The sequence below is a fragment of the Peromyscus leucopus genome, chromosome 23 (assembly GCF_004664715.2).
Source record: "Peromyscus leucopus breed LL Stock chromosome 23, UCI_PerLeu_2.1, whole genome shotgun sequence".
NCBI lineage: Eukaryota > Metazoa > Chordata > Mammalia > Rodentia > Cricetidae > Peromyscus > Peromyscus leucopus.
In genome coordinates, this window is record NC_051082.1 from 13705624 (window position 1) to 13721494 (window position 15871).

The 15871-nt window shown below is 48.5% G+C and overlaps 1 protein-coding gene across 2 annotated transcripts in view; it reads right to left on the minus strand.

Moving 5' to 3' along the window:
- Positions 1–808: 808 nt before the first annotated feature.
- Atp2a2 (ATPase sarcoplasmic/endoplasmic reticulum Ca2+ transporting 2) overlaps positions 809–15871 on the minus strand; it is a 55897-nt gene continuing 40834 nt past the window's right edge. The window contains exons 8-21 of one of the 2 annotated variants that reach the window (XR_003736289.2): positions 15283–15747; positions 13837–13925; positions 13006–13108; positions 12055–12186; positions 9078–9200; positions 8777–8995; positions 7857–8192; positions 7217–7437; positions 6540–6742; positions 5652–5737; positions 5331–5464; positions 4824–4941; positions 3190–4738; positions 809–1593 (exon numbers count right to left, since the gene is read on the minus strand). Coding sequence is in view for 1 of the 2 variants with exons in the window: in XM_028885894.2 (XP_028741727.1) it covers positions 1580–1593; positions 4618–4738; positions 4824–4941; positions 5331–5464; positions 5652–5737; positions 6540–6742; positions 7217–7437; positions 7857–8192; positions 8777–8995; positions 9078–9200; positions 12055–12186; positions 13006–13108; positions 13837–13925; positions 15283–15747 (2364 nt within the window). In the remaining variant the exon portion in view is untranslated. The remainder of the gene's footprint in view (positions 1594–3189; positions 4739–4823; positions 4942–5330; positions 5465–5651; positions 5738–6539; positions 6743–7216; positions 7438–7856; positions 8193–8776; positions 8996–9077; positions 9201–12054; positions 12187–13005; positions 13109–13836; positions 13926–15282; positions 15748–15871) is intronic. The other variant, XM_028885894.2, reaches the window with a different exon arrangement.

Sequence of the window (15871 nt, forward strand, 5' to 3'; positions counted from 1 at the left end):
GATTAGGGATACCGGAGTGTTTCTTCCTGCCAACCACACTGGGCTCAGGTGCCGCCTCAGACAGGGCACTAGTGGCTTGGCATGCTTCCCGCCACGTTAAAATGAATCTATTAGATGAAGACCATCATTATCTTCAACATCTGTTCTTTGTGCTGGGCAGCCATGATGCACTCCGGAGGCAGAGGCAGATGGAGCTCCAGGCCTGCTTGGTCTGTTAGACCCTGTGGTCTTCGCTCATTCTGAGAAATTTGCCTTGAGTCTCGTTTGAACTGGTAGTGACAGTGATCTTGTTATTCTGAAGTGTTAATCATGAGTACTTCCAGTGTCAATGTGGGCATGTGTGGAGGTCAGAGGACAATTTTGTGAACCCAGTTCTACCATGGGTCCCAGGAATCGGACTCCAGGCTTCTATGGCAGAGGCCTTTCCCTGCTGAGCCATATTGCTGGGTGTCGTCAAGGGGTTCTCTCCTGCATTTCAGGAGCTGCCAGGACTTAAGGTTTCCGTTAGCTGGGTGAGTGAAGACCATTGGAGGCAATGGGCTCACTCCAAGCACATCTCTGGCAAATAAGGGATGCGTTGTGGTTCCATCAGGTCCACCTGTCTGCTGTCTCAGCAGGTGACAGCATGGTTGCCCTGCATCTGAGCAGCCAAGCAACTCTGGTCACCTGTGGAATCTCCTCTTCCTCCTGTTTCTGCTGAGGCCTACTGGTGACACACTCTGCTTCCCTCTTGGCTGACTAGTCTCACGGGAGGGACCTCGGTGCCCACCCCCACCCTCCTATAAAACAGCCACTGCTACGCTGAGGGTTTATCGTAGAATAGATTTATTTACCCGAAACCATGTCTGTGCAATACCCGTTACCAGCACAGAGAGAAACTGACCTCTATTTCCAGTCTACAGTCAAACATGCGCTGTGAGAAGCTGTGAGGAGCTGACTCTGAGCACTTTATTACAATAAATGCACACAATACTTGTATTGCACCCACAGGTCTACTGCTTCTGACTTCATTAAATAAATTACACTAATACAGTGTCAAAACAGCTAGCTGCACACCCCAAAACAACTCAAGTTAGGACCAGAGGCCTAGGTTGTAACCATTCGACAGCTGCAGTGTTTTAAATGAATTTATAAATAAGCAAACTGTACAGGGCCAATTAGAAAGCATGTTTCAATGTCACTGTAGAGCAGTCTGGCTGCTTACAACTGAAGGCATGCAGTACAATATCATACAGCTATAGAGGCTATGACATTCTGGAGAGAAATGTGGAGACTTGGCTGATGGCTTCTGTTCTTGGATGAGGTTTCAGAACCTCACTCATTCTTGCAGCAAAGAAACCAGACTTCTCTGGAGAGGCTCTCTGATTCTTTACGCTAAGTTGTACATTTGTTATTATTTTGATTGGACAACTAAAAGCCCACTGGCAATACACATTTCCTCCCCATCACACAGAGTTGGGAACTGAGTCTATTTCTTTTCCCCACATCAGTCATGCAGAGGGCTGGTAGGTGTGTTGCTAACAACGCACATGCACGCACCCGAACACCCTTACATTTCTGCAAATGCTTTAGGAAGCGGTTACTCCAGTATTGCTGAAAAGGAAAGAGAGAGGAAATCAGCTTCTTGAAACAGAAGAGCCATGTTAGAACAACTTCCCGAGACACACTGACAGGGACAGACGGAAAGAACACTGCCGTTCGGTTGAGATGCAGGACCAGCATTTCTGACTAAGTGTCCTGAAGTGCTGCCCCGGCCCATCTAGAAGCAGTGGCTTGTGACCGACTCCCTCCAGCTCCTAACAAAGGCCCACGAGGCAGAAACTAGAAGGCATGGCGGGGACAAGGGCAGTGAGAGCGGGAGATCTCAGGAGCCATGCAGAGGTGAGGCAGGTGGAGCAGAGTGAGGTGGCAGGGCACCAGGGGAGGGAAGGCCTGCCTGCTCCCTCCCTCTTCTCCATGACAGCAGTCCTCGGATGTTGCTGAGGCCTGTGACACTGGGGAGCTGAGACCCTAGTTTGAGGGTGCTACAGTTAGCAGCTGCTGCGATGGGACAGGCCTCCCCCAGCTCTGGCAGCCACCCCAGCTGCTGGGGAATGCGTCACCTGCATTCTGCTGGGTGGGCTCAAGGCTGAACCTTTGACACAGCTGTACTCGAGGCCACTCAGGAAAATCTCAGAGCTCAGTTCCAGGCTAGACTACCCTAGTGGGTTGAAGACAACCCTGCCCATCCATGTACCTTCTTGGGGGTGCTGGGTGAGGGTAAGGCTGAGTACCTGCAGAAGGAGGCCTGTGGCTGGGACTATGCTGTTGGCCTTGGTCTATGTGGGCCAAGGGACCAAGTATTCCCGGCTCAAGGCAGCAGTGATCTAGACTGTTCATCGGTCGGTGCTGAACTAGTGCCCAGACAGTCTCTGTGGACGTTAAAGCCTCACAGCACAAAGGGAGAGAAGATCTCCTCCTGTGGCCCACTTACTTGTAGAGGTCACTGAAATGAGGACCCGCTGACTGGTCCCGGGGCATGGTCTACCACTGTGTTCTGCTTTGGGGCTCAGCCGCATCTGTCTGACTCACTCCATCACTTTAACACTTAGGGCATCCAAACACGGCACAACCTGCCTGCTTCTGAGAATCACTGCTGCCTGCAGCACCCAGCGACCTCAAACTCGGTTGCTGCTTTCCCTTAGAACCTGGCACTTCCTCCGGCCTGCCGGTCTGCCACCAGCAACTAAGGGATCCAGCAGCCCTAAGGCCTGTCTCTGCCTTATACAACCAGGGGGCTGTTTTGATGGCCATGGCCTAGACACCCACACTAAGACATGTCCTAGAAAGGTGACAAAAGTTTCCTATACAGGGTCAGTATCCAGCTTTACTAGCTTCCTGCAGCCAGTGACAATCCAAACCTTGGGACATTTTTACGTAAGGTCCGTTTGGCACCAGAGGTGACACAGGTTCGTCAGCTGAGGTCAGCCCGGTCACGAGAACCTCTTCCCCACGACTGACAAAATCACTGCCCTGGGCAGTGTCTACACTCGAGTCCGTGTAGTGAGCAGCTGACATTCCTGTTTCCTTAGGAAGTGGCTGCCTGGTAGGCACAGGAACCATGCAGCCCACTAGCAACAGGGGCCATCCTGTTCGGTGGCATCACCTGTCCACGGCCTCAGCCCCCAACCCCACAGGGCAGATACTCACGTTAGTGGATGGATGTTGGAAGGCATTGGAGGAAAACACCACAGTTAGGACTGTTAATGACTCACACTGCCGTTAAGACTGACCTTGAACATGCGCAAACGTTCATCAGTCATGGTGGTGGTTAGTGCCACATTCAAATAAAAATAGTTCTATACAATATGTTCATTTGGTCATGTGCTATTTACAGATTTTTACAAAACATACACACACATACACACACACTTGCCCTTACACCAGGCTACACACAACAGGCCAGCAGAAACTTGCATAAATGTATGTCACATGACAGATCGTGCCTATACATTATAAATAAAATCCTACTATGCAGCAGAACAGGATCCTTCCCCTCAGGAACAGAAAACTAAGGTTCTAAGCTGAGAACCTCAGAGAAATTTGAACTGATTATAGATAGTTCAAGGTAGGCCATTAAGAACAAGACAGTTATTTTTCTCTGTCCATTTAAAATGTTTTATTTTTCTTTTAAACTAGATTGTGAAGTGCCATTGAATAGGCAATGTTGGCAAAACAATGTCTGTTACAATAAAATACATTAGACATTTAAATAAATAACCTTAAAAACTAGGCAAAGGGACAGAAACCCAGTCGATTGAATCGGGAGCAATGTTTTCTGCACAAGCGAGAACAGGCAAACCTCTCGTGAAGACGGATGTAAACAGAACCATCAGACCTACAGAAGAAGCCGAGCGGGCTGGGGTGGGCTGGGGGTGACAGAGGCTGAGGGTGCAAGTGGCAAACCAAAAATACTGACTGAGGTAGCAGGACTCTGCTCAGTGCAGAAAAATTGGCTTATGAATAAAAATTAGACTGTGATATCAAATTAAATCCAGAGAATCATGCAAAAGACACAATACATGCTATTTAGTTTTGTTTTTTTTTTCCTTTTAAAAACCACACACATTCATTTCCTACAGTCTGCTGCCAATCACTTTGCTGACAATGTCTGCTGGCTCAACTATCTTTGTACAAGTATGAGTATTAAACAGAACACTGTACATGCTTTTTCATCTACAAAAAAATATCTGCATAAAATAGTGTTAGTTCTCTGTACATGTCAATGGACACTTTAATTATGTGTATAAAAAAAAGGAAAATCTTGTCCCACTGGAGTCAGAAAAAGCAAAACGAAATCTAGAATATGAAACCTCCTTCACCAGCCAATATGTTCATGTGAAAATTCAGCAGAAATAGACAGTTGCTTTAAACAATAAAAAATTAATTGATTAAGTTAAACATCTTCTGTATGTGGCGCTGTCAGTCAAGACCAGAACATATCACTAAAGTTAGTGTCTGTGCTGTAGACCCAGACCACCAGGGGCACAATGAGCAGCACAAACGGCCAGGAAATGCCATCGGTGCATGCCGACAGCGAGCAGGAGGATTTGGTGGTGGGCTGCACACACTCTTTACCGGGTTCCAGGTAGTTTCGGGCCACAAACTTGAGCGTCTCATCCATGAGGATCACAGGCAAGGAGATTTTCAGCACCATCAGCCACTGGGTCAGATTCAAGGGTGTGATCTGGAAGATGAGCTGAGACAAAGAAGGCCTCGTCAACCTTCTGGACATGCCAGAGAGGGAGCACCCCAGACCCAGCCTGGGGTCCACAGTGACTCACTGGCAAAGGTTCCACGTAGAGGATCAGGAAGTGAAGTGACATGGACAGGCAGATGGATCCCACGAGCCAGATGTTCTCCCAGGGGGGCATCCTCAGCAAGGACTGGTTCTCAGACAAACTACAGGTGAGAGAGAGGTGAGTTCACGGGTGCAAAGGCTCATGGCAGTACACGGGCGGGGGGCGGGGGGGGGCACGCTAGTTAGAAGGTAGCTTTGGCAACTCGGGCTGACCTAACTCTAAGGTCTGGATTTCCCACAGTGGGGTGACCTGGAGGCTTCAGTTTGGCAGGCTCAAAGCTGCTGGCATGGCCAAAGGAACCTTCTGTCAGTGGGCAGGGGGCTGGAATCTGGTGCTCCCAGGCGTGCTGGCACCGCTGGGACGTCAGCCTTAAGTAGCAGGAGCTCACGGTGTGAGAGCCCTACTGCTTCCAACTGTCCTTTCTGGGAGAGCAGAGCTTAACCAGCCAGGACTCCCATAAACCCCAGCCTACACACAAGACTCACTAACCTGTTGAGGGCATTGCACATCTCTATGGTCACTAGAACAGAAAGTGCCATTGTCATTGGGTATGGGGACTCAAAGATTGCACAATCCACTCCATCGAAGTCTGGGTTGTCCTCTTTACACTGTAGGAAATGACTCTGTAACAAAATCCAAACACATTCCATCAGGCAGGCTACTTCCCTGACCCGCACCCACATGCGTACAGCTCAGCTCAGCTAACCTGGGTCTGAGCCCTAAGACGACCCACACTACAGCAAGACCAAGGGCTCACAGGAGTGCGCTCCACTCCACAGGGGAGAGAAAAGAAGAAAAGTGGCTAAGTACCAGCTGGTAGAAGGACACTCGCGGACCCCCATCAGCAGCGATGAACCACCACGCAGCAGCACCCACGGTGGCGGCGCCAACGTAACCTGGAAACAAACACGATGTTGTTGACACACTTGGGGCTGTGGATGGCGGTGCACACCACAGGCCAGAGCAGCTGACCAGACAGACAGGGTCGTTCTCTGGAGCTAGTGAGGAAAAGTTCCTGCTGAATCCAACCCAGACTCCGCACAATGTGCCAGAGCTGAAGAACAAGCCAGACCTGCTTGCGAGCCCAGGTGTACAGGCCCTGCCCACAGGCAGGACACACACTGTTTGTAGGTGAGGAGGTGGCCTTGGTGGATACTAGGTAGCTGCCATGCTTCACTCATGGCCTAGCAGAACCCTTCAGGGAACTGCTGGGTCTAAGGCAGAGACCCTTCCTCATCAACTGGAGTTCAGCACGTCTATTACAAAGGTGTGCGTCCACCCCCCCCCCCCCCCCCCGTGGTCACAGTCACCCACTACAGAGCACACACTGGCTAACCTGGAAATTACCACTGGGCTCAGGGTTAAAGACGACAGACAGGGACGGGGGAGGTCTCTGCAAAGGCCAAAGTCTCTTTCCTCTCCAAAGGGCACCTGGTTCAGGAGGCCAAGCCAGAGGGCTGGCCTGCCTGAGCGCCAGGCGGCTCTGGACCACTGTGGGTCCCAGGACCATCGGTTTGCCTCTCTGGGCATCACTTCCCTAGCGGTGACAGGGCACACAGAAGGACTCCACTTGTTCCCTGGTCGTGATTCCCCCTCATCTCAGCCTGGAGCTCTGAGCAGGGAAGGGCCTGGCCTGTCTGGATGCTCAACACGGCCTTGGAGGAGGCTGAAGGAGCAACAGCAACCAAGGGTACTCACAGCCAATAGCCAGGTAACGGAAGAAGAGCCACCCGCTGATCAAGGGTTCTTTTGGGTTCCGGGGCGGCTTGTTCATGATGTCCAGGTCTGGAGGGTTGAAGCCCAGCGCAGTGGCAGGCAGACCATCTGTCACCAGATTGACCCAGAGGAGCTGGACAGGAATCAAAGCCTCAGGAAACCCAAGGGCCGCCGTCAGGAAAATACTGTTTCCATCCGAGGGAAGAAGAGAAGAAGGGACTCAGGGACTTGGGGACCACAGAAGCCTCGCCCTCTCCAAGCCACAAGCATCCAACAACACAGACACTCCATCAACGTTCACAGGAAACTAAAGAGGTCTTCGCCCTCTGTGGCTTTAAACTATTGAGATAAACTAATTCCTGTATGTGTTTTTCCTTTTTGGTCTTTTGAGATAAGGTTTCTCTGTGTAGACCAGGCTGGCTTCGAACTCTGATTCTGTCTCTGCCTCCAGAGTGCTGGGAATTAAGGCGTGTGCCACAATGCCCAGCTTAATTCCCGTGTTAAGGAATATTCTCTGCACACCAGGCAGCTGCAGACAAGCCCCATGAGACCTTTTTCTCCACGCAGGCCAACAACAAAGTCGCCACAACGGAAGCCGCAAATTGAGACAGCCCACACCCCAGCCCCCAAAGCCTGCCCAGGCCCCGTCAGGCACCCACCAGACCACTTCCCCCACATTGGACGAGATGAGGTATCGGATGAACTGCTTCATGTTGTTGTAGATGGCTCGACCCTCCTCCACAGCAGCCACGATGGTGGAGAAGTTGTCATCGGCCAGGACCATCTCCGAGGCAGTCTTGGCCACTGCAGTACCTGAACCCATGGCGATGCCAATCTCAGATTTCTTCAGAGCAGGGGCGTCATTCACACCATCACCAGTCTGAAAGGGAAGCCACAGCTGATTCCTTGACAGCACAAGGAAAGGAGGCCGAGCAGTAGCTGGTGTCCAAGCACTCTACCCAGGAAGCTAACCAGAGACGCAGAGACGCAGAACCAAGGTCCTGCACGTCTGCTTGGATTGTCTTACACCAACATTCCAAACCCAAAAGCCAGTTGTGGTGTGGCCGGGCACGTAATTTAAAGTCATTTACACACTTCAGACACATATGCGAATACTAACTATTGTTTATAGATTAAAAACCCTAAAACCACCCCATTGTTTTGTTTTTAGAGACAAGGTCTCACTAGGTAGCCAGGGTTGCCTCATCCTCTGAAGGGCCAGGATTAGAGGCACACACACCACGACTGGATGATCTGCTGTCTGTGCCAGGTGAACCATTGCTCACATCTAGAACCTACCATAGCTGTGATCTCATCAAAGGACTGGAGGAACTCGACTATCTTAGACTTGTGGGAAGGTTCAACTCGAGCAAAACAGCGGGCATTCAAGCAGGCATCTCTCTGGGCCGAGGGGCTGAGCTCATCGAACTCCCGTCCTGTAAAAGCCTTTGACGTCACGTCCTCATCCTGCCCAAAGATGCCGATGCGGCGACAGATGGCCACAGCAGTTCCCTTGTTGTCCCCAGTGATCATGATGACGCGGATGCCCGCTTGGCGGCACAGCTTCACAGAAGAGGCCACTTCAATCCTGGGAGGGTCCAGCATGCCCACACAGCCCACGAAAGTCAGATTGGTCTACATGGAGAGAGAGAAGTCACCGTGAGTTCCTGCAGCTTGTCCCCACCATTAGAGTCCTGACCTGACACTTGGTGCTGGCCCTCGACTGAAACAAGGTCCTACAGACACTTGTCGTCGCTCCCGTCCTGCCTCAGCTGCTGACTGCACGTCTCTCCGTGATGGAGCCGGGGACTGAAGCAGGGTTTCCCTCATGCTCAGCAGTGCCTACCACCAATCACACCCCTCCATTATTTTAAGACACCAAGTGATTCTAGTCTAAGTTCTCACATTCTGTGAGAAATGTATCCGGGGAAAGAAAGAAAACGACGTGAAGAGTAAGAGTGTCCTCACACTGTGGAGTCGGTGCTCCAGCGAAGCTCTTCCTGTTTAGAACGTTACAAACCCTGACGTAAAAATGATCGTCTATGGAGGAAGTGGAAATGAATCTCTCAACTGGTATATTTCTCCAATACCTAATAAATTTATTATTTTAAAAGTAAACTGAGTTTTGAATGGATGTTAAGTTTTACAGGCTGGTCTGAACTTGTCTGGATTAGTCTAGTTTGAAAACAGGCTGGGCCGTGGTTGCGCAGGTGCGGTACCTCGTACTTGATGAAGTTGGCCGAGTCCTCCAGGTGCATCTCCTCTCTCCTGGGCGGGCTGTCGTGGGTGGCCAGCGCCAGGCACCGCAGTGTATCACTCCCACTGCCCCACTCCCGGATGACAGACATGATCTTCTGCTTGACACCAGGACTCAGGGGGACCTTGGCACTTCCCACTCGGACATGGGTACACCTGTCGATGACCCCTTCGGGAGCACCCTGAGGATGTGAGATTCAGGTAAGTGGCTGTCTCTGCCTGTTTACCGGGCGGCAGGAAAACCTCAGTCTCTGTAGTACTTGCCTTCACAAACATTTTGCTCATGGATGTCCGGCTTGGTTTGTTTGGTGTACAATAGACAGACATTGATTTTCTGTCACGTGAAAACTCCAGAGTGAACTCCTTCTTCATCAGCTGTTTTATGACCTGTGGGAGATCAGAGATGGACACTGCTGGATTACTACTTCTAGACCTCTTACATCCGTTCAGATACTCATGAGCGCCCATCATATGACAGACCCTTGCACTGGCCAAGTACCTTCAGCGTGTGGGTCTTTTAGGAGGATGGCAGGCGGCACAGAGAACAGTCAACAAGATAGCAAGTCTGTAGCCCTCTAGTCTGGGAACAGACCAGACTATAAAACTAAGATATAGTGAATACCACAGAGAAAAAACTGCACAGGAAGACCCTGGAGGGCTTCAAACATTGGCTATTAAGAGCTATCTGAAGGGCTGGTGTGGGACTTCATGACCATAATCCTAGCACCTGGGAAGCCACGGCAGGAGGTCATCAGTTCAAGGGCTGCCTCAGCTACAGTGATACCCCTTTGAAAACAAGTCACTTCCTAAGGGAGAGCCAGAGGACAGTGTCGGTTAGCTGACCAGGCCGATGGCACTGGTGTGGGTCCAGAGTTGTTGTTCTAAAACTCTGTAGTCACATTGTTGTGCCAGTAAAATTCACTGAATGTCTTCTGTGGCTATAGTGAGGGGGTTTTTTGTTTTTTAAAGAAATACTTTACAGAGCCAGGTAGTGTTGGTGGCACACCTTTAATCCCAGCACTAGGGAGGACGAGGAAGGTGGATCTCAGTCTGGTCTATAGAGTGAGTTACAGGACAGCCAGGGCTACACAGAGAAACCCTGTCTCAAAAAAAGAAAAAGTTTTCAATTTTTAAAATTCTTTCTTCAGATAGAAACTTGTAGCATTAACTTCTAGCTTTATATCACCCTCCTGAGATGGGGTCTTGCTAACTAAGTAGCCTAGGTTAGATTGGCCGTGAACTCAAGAGCCTCCCAAACAGTGGGTACAGGTGTCTCAGGGTTTCCTGGTCAGAGGAAATATCCTTAGAATGACAACTTAAAGGAGGGGGTTTATCTGTTGCAAGTCACAGCCTGGCAGGAAAATCACTGCGGCAGGAGCCTAAGAGAACTAGACACATTATTACACAGTCAAGAGCAGAGGACTACTGCAGGCCTACACACTAGTCCCTTAGTTCCCTTCCACGAGGAGGACAGTTCAGAATTATTTCCTAGGGAATGGTGTTCCCACTTCAATTAACTCAAGAGAATCCCCAAAATGCCATCTAGACAACTCTTCATCACCAACCACTTCCCCTTACGTCCAGCCCACAAAAGGCGTGCTGGTCCTTTTTCCACCCTGAATTAAGTGTTCTAAATACCTGGAGGTCTCAACAGTTGCCAACGCCCACTTTAATCTCATCAGGGTTAGCTGAGAGATCTTTTTTGTAGTCTTAGTTATTTTAAGTCTTTGTATTTAACTTAGTGAGCCTTGCTTCATGGACCAGTAGTATTTTCTATTTTTGAATGATCTGTTTGAATTTGAAAATGGTAAAAAGCCCCCATCCAAACGATAGAAAAAGGGAGGCTGTGTGTGGTGGCAGACACCTTTAATCCTAGCAGAGGCAGAAGTAGGCAGGTCTCTGAGTTTGGGCCAGCCTGGTCTACAGAGCAACTTCTAGGACAATAGGCTACACAGACTAACAATGTCTTGAAAACAAAGAAAAAAATGGTAACAAGTAATAACAAATATAAAATGTTTGGAATCATTATAATCATTACTGATTTTTTTCCATGTAATTAGTCACTGGGTTGATTTCTGGGATGTGTTGAAATCTACATTTCTGGTTGTTTTTCTCTTTATGGAGTTACTGTGGTTGTGAACCCAATCCTTGAACGCAGGTCCACTAGAAGAGCAGCCAGTGTCTTCCCTTAACCACAGACCCCTCTGTCCAGCACACCCGTCCCTCTACCCCAATTGAATTGTGTGTATGTCTGCACCACATATGTGCCTGTGCATGGAGACCAGCAGAGGACCTCTGATCCTCTGGAATAGGAGGTACAAACAGCTGCCATGTGCGTGCTGGGAATCAAATTCAGGTCCTCTAAAAGATCAGCCAGTGCTCCTAACCAAGGAGCTCTCTTTTCATCTCTATTTGCTGACTAGTATATTTTGTTGCATTTAACAAATATAAACAATGTAACCATTGGATTTGGGGGGGGGGTGCAAGCCTTTAATCCCAACACTCAGGAAGTAGGGACAGGTGGATCTCTGTGAGTTCGAGGCCAGCCTGGTCTACAAAGTGAGACAGGCTCCAAAGACAGGCTGGGACATGCTCCAAAGCTACACAGAAAACCCTGTCTTGATGAAAAACCAAAAAAGAAACAAAAACAAACAAACAAACAACCCCCACTGGATTTAGCCCAAGGGTGTAAGTGACCCCAAAGGTTTCTGATGGACAGGGAAAGGCAAGAGCTTGACTGGAATGGATCTGAGAAAACAGGAGTGAAAAGGAATAATACAACAGTTCTTCTCACCGAGTTCAACAAACAGGGTGTCAAATGAAAACCAGGGCAAAGGGCAGTTCTGAGACCGACAAGCAGACAACTATCCTCTCTGCTGCTGCTGCAGAGCCTGGCACTGAAATGCAGGCAGGACCAAGGACAGCTTGCTCGCTCACAGCTCCCTGGAAGAGGCAGCCCTTGTGACGCATCTGACACTTTACAATGACTGCTGGAGTTTGTCTGTCTGTCTGTGGTGTGATTTGCTTTTGTCTAATGAGCGTCTTACTCTACAACTCGTGGCAACCCTCCTGGAGCTGGTTAGCTTCCTGAGTGCTTGGATTATAGGCTTGACTGTGACTGTCAGGAAAAAATGGGGAAGAGCAAATATGTACTCAGGAGTGCAGGTCAAGGAGGCAGGAGAGAGGATGTATACTATACCGTAAGGCTAAGAGACACAGCACACCAAGCTCAAATACTGACCGAGTTGCAGGCATTTGCACGTTCTATTTTAGACAGTCCCTTCAGTTCGGTATCAAATACATTCATCTTCTCTACCAGGCAAGTGAGGGCAGTCTCTGTAGCTTCTCCAACTTTTTCATACACACCCTTCGCCTGCATTGTGGAAAGAAGTCACTGTCAGTAGGGCAGCCTGCCCCACATGAAAAAAGACACTCAAGGTACAACCCTGAGACACTACCATGACTTTATTAATGGGTTTTCTCATTTGTTCATTTCAGGTCCTTGTCTATTATGCGGATGAGTTTGCACCCTCTGACAGGGAAGGCCTAGCCTCTGAGAAAGAAAGCAAATGATTGACCCCATTATTTAACTTTAAAAAGTTTCCTCTTGGTTACAATTCTTCATTTCACCACCACCAAAACAACCCCATAAGCTCCCTGCTGCCCTCAAGGATATATGGTAATCCATAGTTCAAGAAGAATCATTACCCCCACTGTCAGCAAGACCTCTTAGCCTGAGTTCTGGTTTTTTTTTTTTTTTTTTTTTTTTTTTTTTTTTTTTTTTTTTTTTTGGTTTTTTCAAGACAGGGTTTCTCTGTGTAGCTTTGCGCCTTTCCTGGAGCTCACTTGGTAGCCCAGGCTGGCCTCGAACTCACAGAGATCCGCCTGGCTTTGCCTCCCGAGTGCTGGGATTAAAGGCGTGCGCCACCACACCCAGCGAGTTCTGGTTTTTAAAGTAAGGATGCATCAGTGGTCAAAACACCACAACACACTACTTATCCTGGTAAAACTACAGTGCCCAGCCTCAGATCTATGAAAGGCACTGGGCTTTCTTCAGCCAGGCCACACTGAATAGAAATGGGAAATAAAATCAGAAACTTGTTTTTCAAGGGGAGGAAGGTGGCTTTTTTTTTTATTCCACTTACCCTACCCTTGAGCCAGGGACAGGCCTCTTGCACATTACGAGTCTTACCTCATTATAGTCCAAAGCAGAGTCATTACACAGAGCACAGATAGTTGCTAACTCTACAAGCCCGTCATACTGATGGCACTTCACTGGCTTATCATCTTTATGCCTATCAAAAAGGAAAACATTTCTGGGTCACAGCTTGCCATAACTGAAGATAAAAACAAAAAAACAAAACATTTCTTTGTGTGAGGGGCTATGGTTGTGTGCACGATGGAACATGTGTGTAGAGAAGATCAGAGGACAAACAGTGGGAGATCTTCTCCTTCCACCATGTAGGTTCCTGAGATGGAACCCCCACTGTCACACCTACAAAGGAGGTGCTTTTATACTCAGCCTCCCATTTGCTTACACAGCCTCCCAGTGATGGAAATATAAGTTGAGGGAGAACAGACTGGGACAGATTCAAAATAATTTGAATGATAGCTCTTTGAAAATCTTACTGAAACTCCAACATGGGTAAGTGAAGAACTAAATAGAGCCCTCAACAGAAAATCTAGGCTTCAAAGGGTACTCTGCTAATAAAAATCACTAATTTGAGGCATAGTCAGCCATCTTAGCTATAGTTCCTATTGTTTGTGTGTGTGCGCGCGCGCTTTTTAGACAGGTTCTCATGTAGCCCAGGCTGGCTGTCACCTCCTGACCTGCCAGTGTCCATCGCCACACTCCACTGTGGTGCTGGGGATCACAGTAAGGCTGCAGGCACGCCAGGCACACCTTAGCTCCACCACTAAACCACCCCTCTGCCAACATCGAGATTTTCTAGATCCATCACCTGTGATCATCTAACCAATCACCACAACACAGCAGAGTCTGCAGAGGAAGACTGCTACTCACACTTCTCCAATGGGTGCATATGTTGATCCAGTTATGGTAAACTCATTAAGGGAACAGGTATCACCTTCGACTTTGTCCAGAATGAACATCTATAAGGAAATACAGAATACAAGTCCTTAGAAGAGACACACAATCATTCCTTGTGTACAGTGAAAACCTTGTCATTTAAGATGGAGGTCTGAGTGATGCTCACCGAGGTTCAGTTACTTACTTTCTCATTTCATTGTCTTAGTTTAGAACCGGGCAGAAAAGCTCAGGTCAAAGAGCCTCACGTGTCAGTAAAATGAGATGAGCCGTGTGCAGAATGAGTTGGTGCTCCCTCCCTCTCCGGGGGCTGGCAGACCAGCTGCTCTCTACCAGTGCACGTGCTGGTTTGGTCTGGCTGTTTTGTGACAGGGTCTCACTATATGGGCTGCTTGCCTCTCTCTCCAGCGTTGGGATTAAAGGTGTACACTACGCGCCCCCCCCCCCCCCCGCGGTGCACTCATTTTATAGGAAAACAGGCTCAAGATTACACAATTAATAAGTGAAACAGTGAAGCCTGGATTAATTACCAGTCTTTTCTGTAAGGAAAATCTAACTTCACCTTCTACTGAAAATGTGCCCTTCACCCATCACTTAATATTCTATTTCAGCCTCAAGTAGGCACATGCCACCTCACCTAGTCTCTCTGTTCTTTGCTCTCTTCTTTAATTAAATACGACAGTGTCTCATTTAGCCCAGACTAGCCTCAGACTCACTGTGTTGCCAAGGATAATCCTGACTTGCTGCTCTTGCTGCCTCCATCTGCAGGAAATGGGTTAAGCTGGGGGTCACTGTGTCTAGTCTTAGTTCTTACTGTTCTAGGAGCACATTTAAAGGCTTCTTATTTTACTTCTAATGATCTAACAGGTAAGAAAGGCAGGGTTAGCCTGACAGAATATGTCAAGTTACATCCCTGCTTTTCAGGGAGGAATCATGTTTCATTTAGTGTGCTAGGGAAGTATCAATCAGGAATTCAGCAGGAGGTTAACTAGTTATTTCCTGTGGAATATCTAGAGACAGGATCAAGTCTACAGTTATTTCTTTGATAGAAATTTATTAAGACTTATAGCTACCCCATATTTCCCAAGACAATATAGAAATGATTAATTTTTTTAAACATGTATTTGTGTGTGCATGTAGAGGTCAGAAGATAACTTTAGGAAGCAGTTCTCTCCATCCAGCAAGTGGGATCACTCAGAGATTGAACTCAGGCCATCAAGCTCGGCACCAAGTGCTTTTAGCCAGTCCTTGTTTGGTGACTGAATGATTAACTTCTCTCAGGTAGTCAGACTTGGCTTAAGCCTCACAAAACCTTTATAACAGTAGTAAGTTATCAACCAAAGGTTTTGATGGCATGCATAAAAGCATCATCTAATGAGGACCCTAGAAACACCAGAGTCACAAAGGACACTCCTTACTTACCCTGCAGACCGACATCTGGTTTGTGGTAAGTGTGCCTGTCTTGTCTGAGCAGATAACAGAAGTACAACCAAGGGTTTCCACAGAAGGCAGACTTCGAACAATAGCATTTTTCTTTGCCATTCGACGAGTTCCAAGAGCCAAGCAGGTGGTGATGACAGCAGGCAGACCCTCAGGGATGGCAGCAACAGCCAGGGCCACTGCGATCTTAAAGTAGTAGATGGCGCCTCTGATCCAGGAGCCCCCATGAACTGGGTCATTGAAATGCCCAATGTTGATGATCCAGACTGCAATGCAAATGAGGGAGATGACTTTGGAAAGCTGCTCCCCAAACTCATCGAGCTTCTGCTGCAGGGGTGTTCTCTCCTGCTCTGTTGCGACCATTTCATCCCGGATCTTGCCAATTTCAGTATTAACTCCGGTTGCGACCACCACTCCCATAGCTTTCCCAGCAGCAATGTTTGTACCCTAGGGAGAAGCAGAGGACAGCTGGTCAGAAGACCAACACAACTTAAATACAGACTGGAGTCCACATAGTACCTGTTCACCCAATGGGACAGGACAGCTCTCCCAAACATGGAGCCTGGTCTCC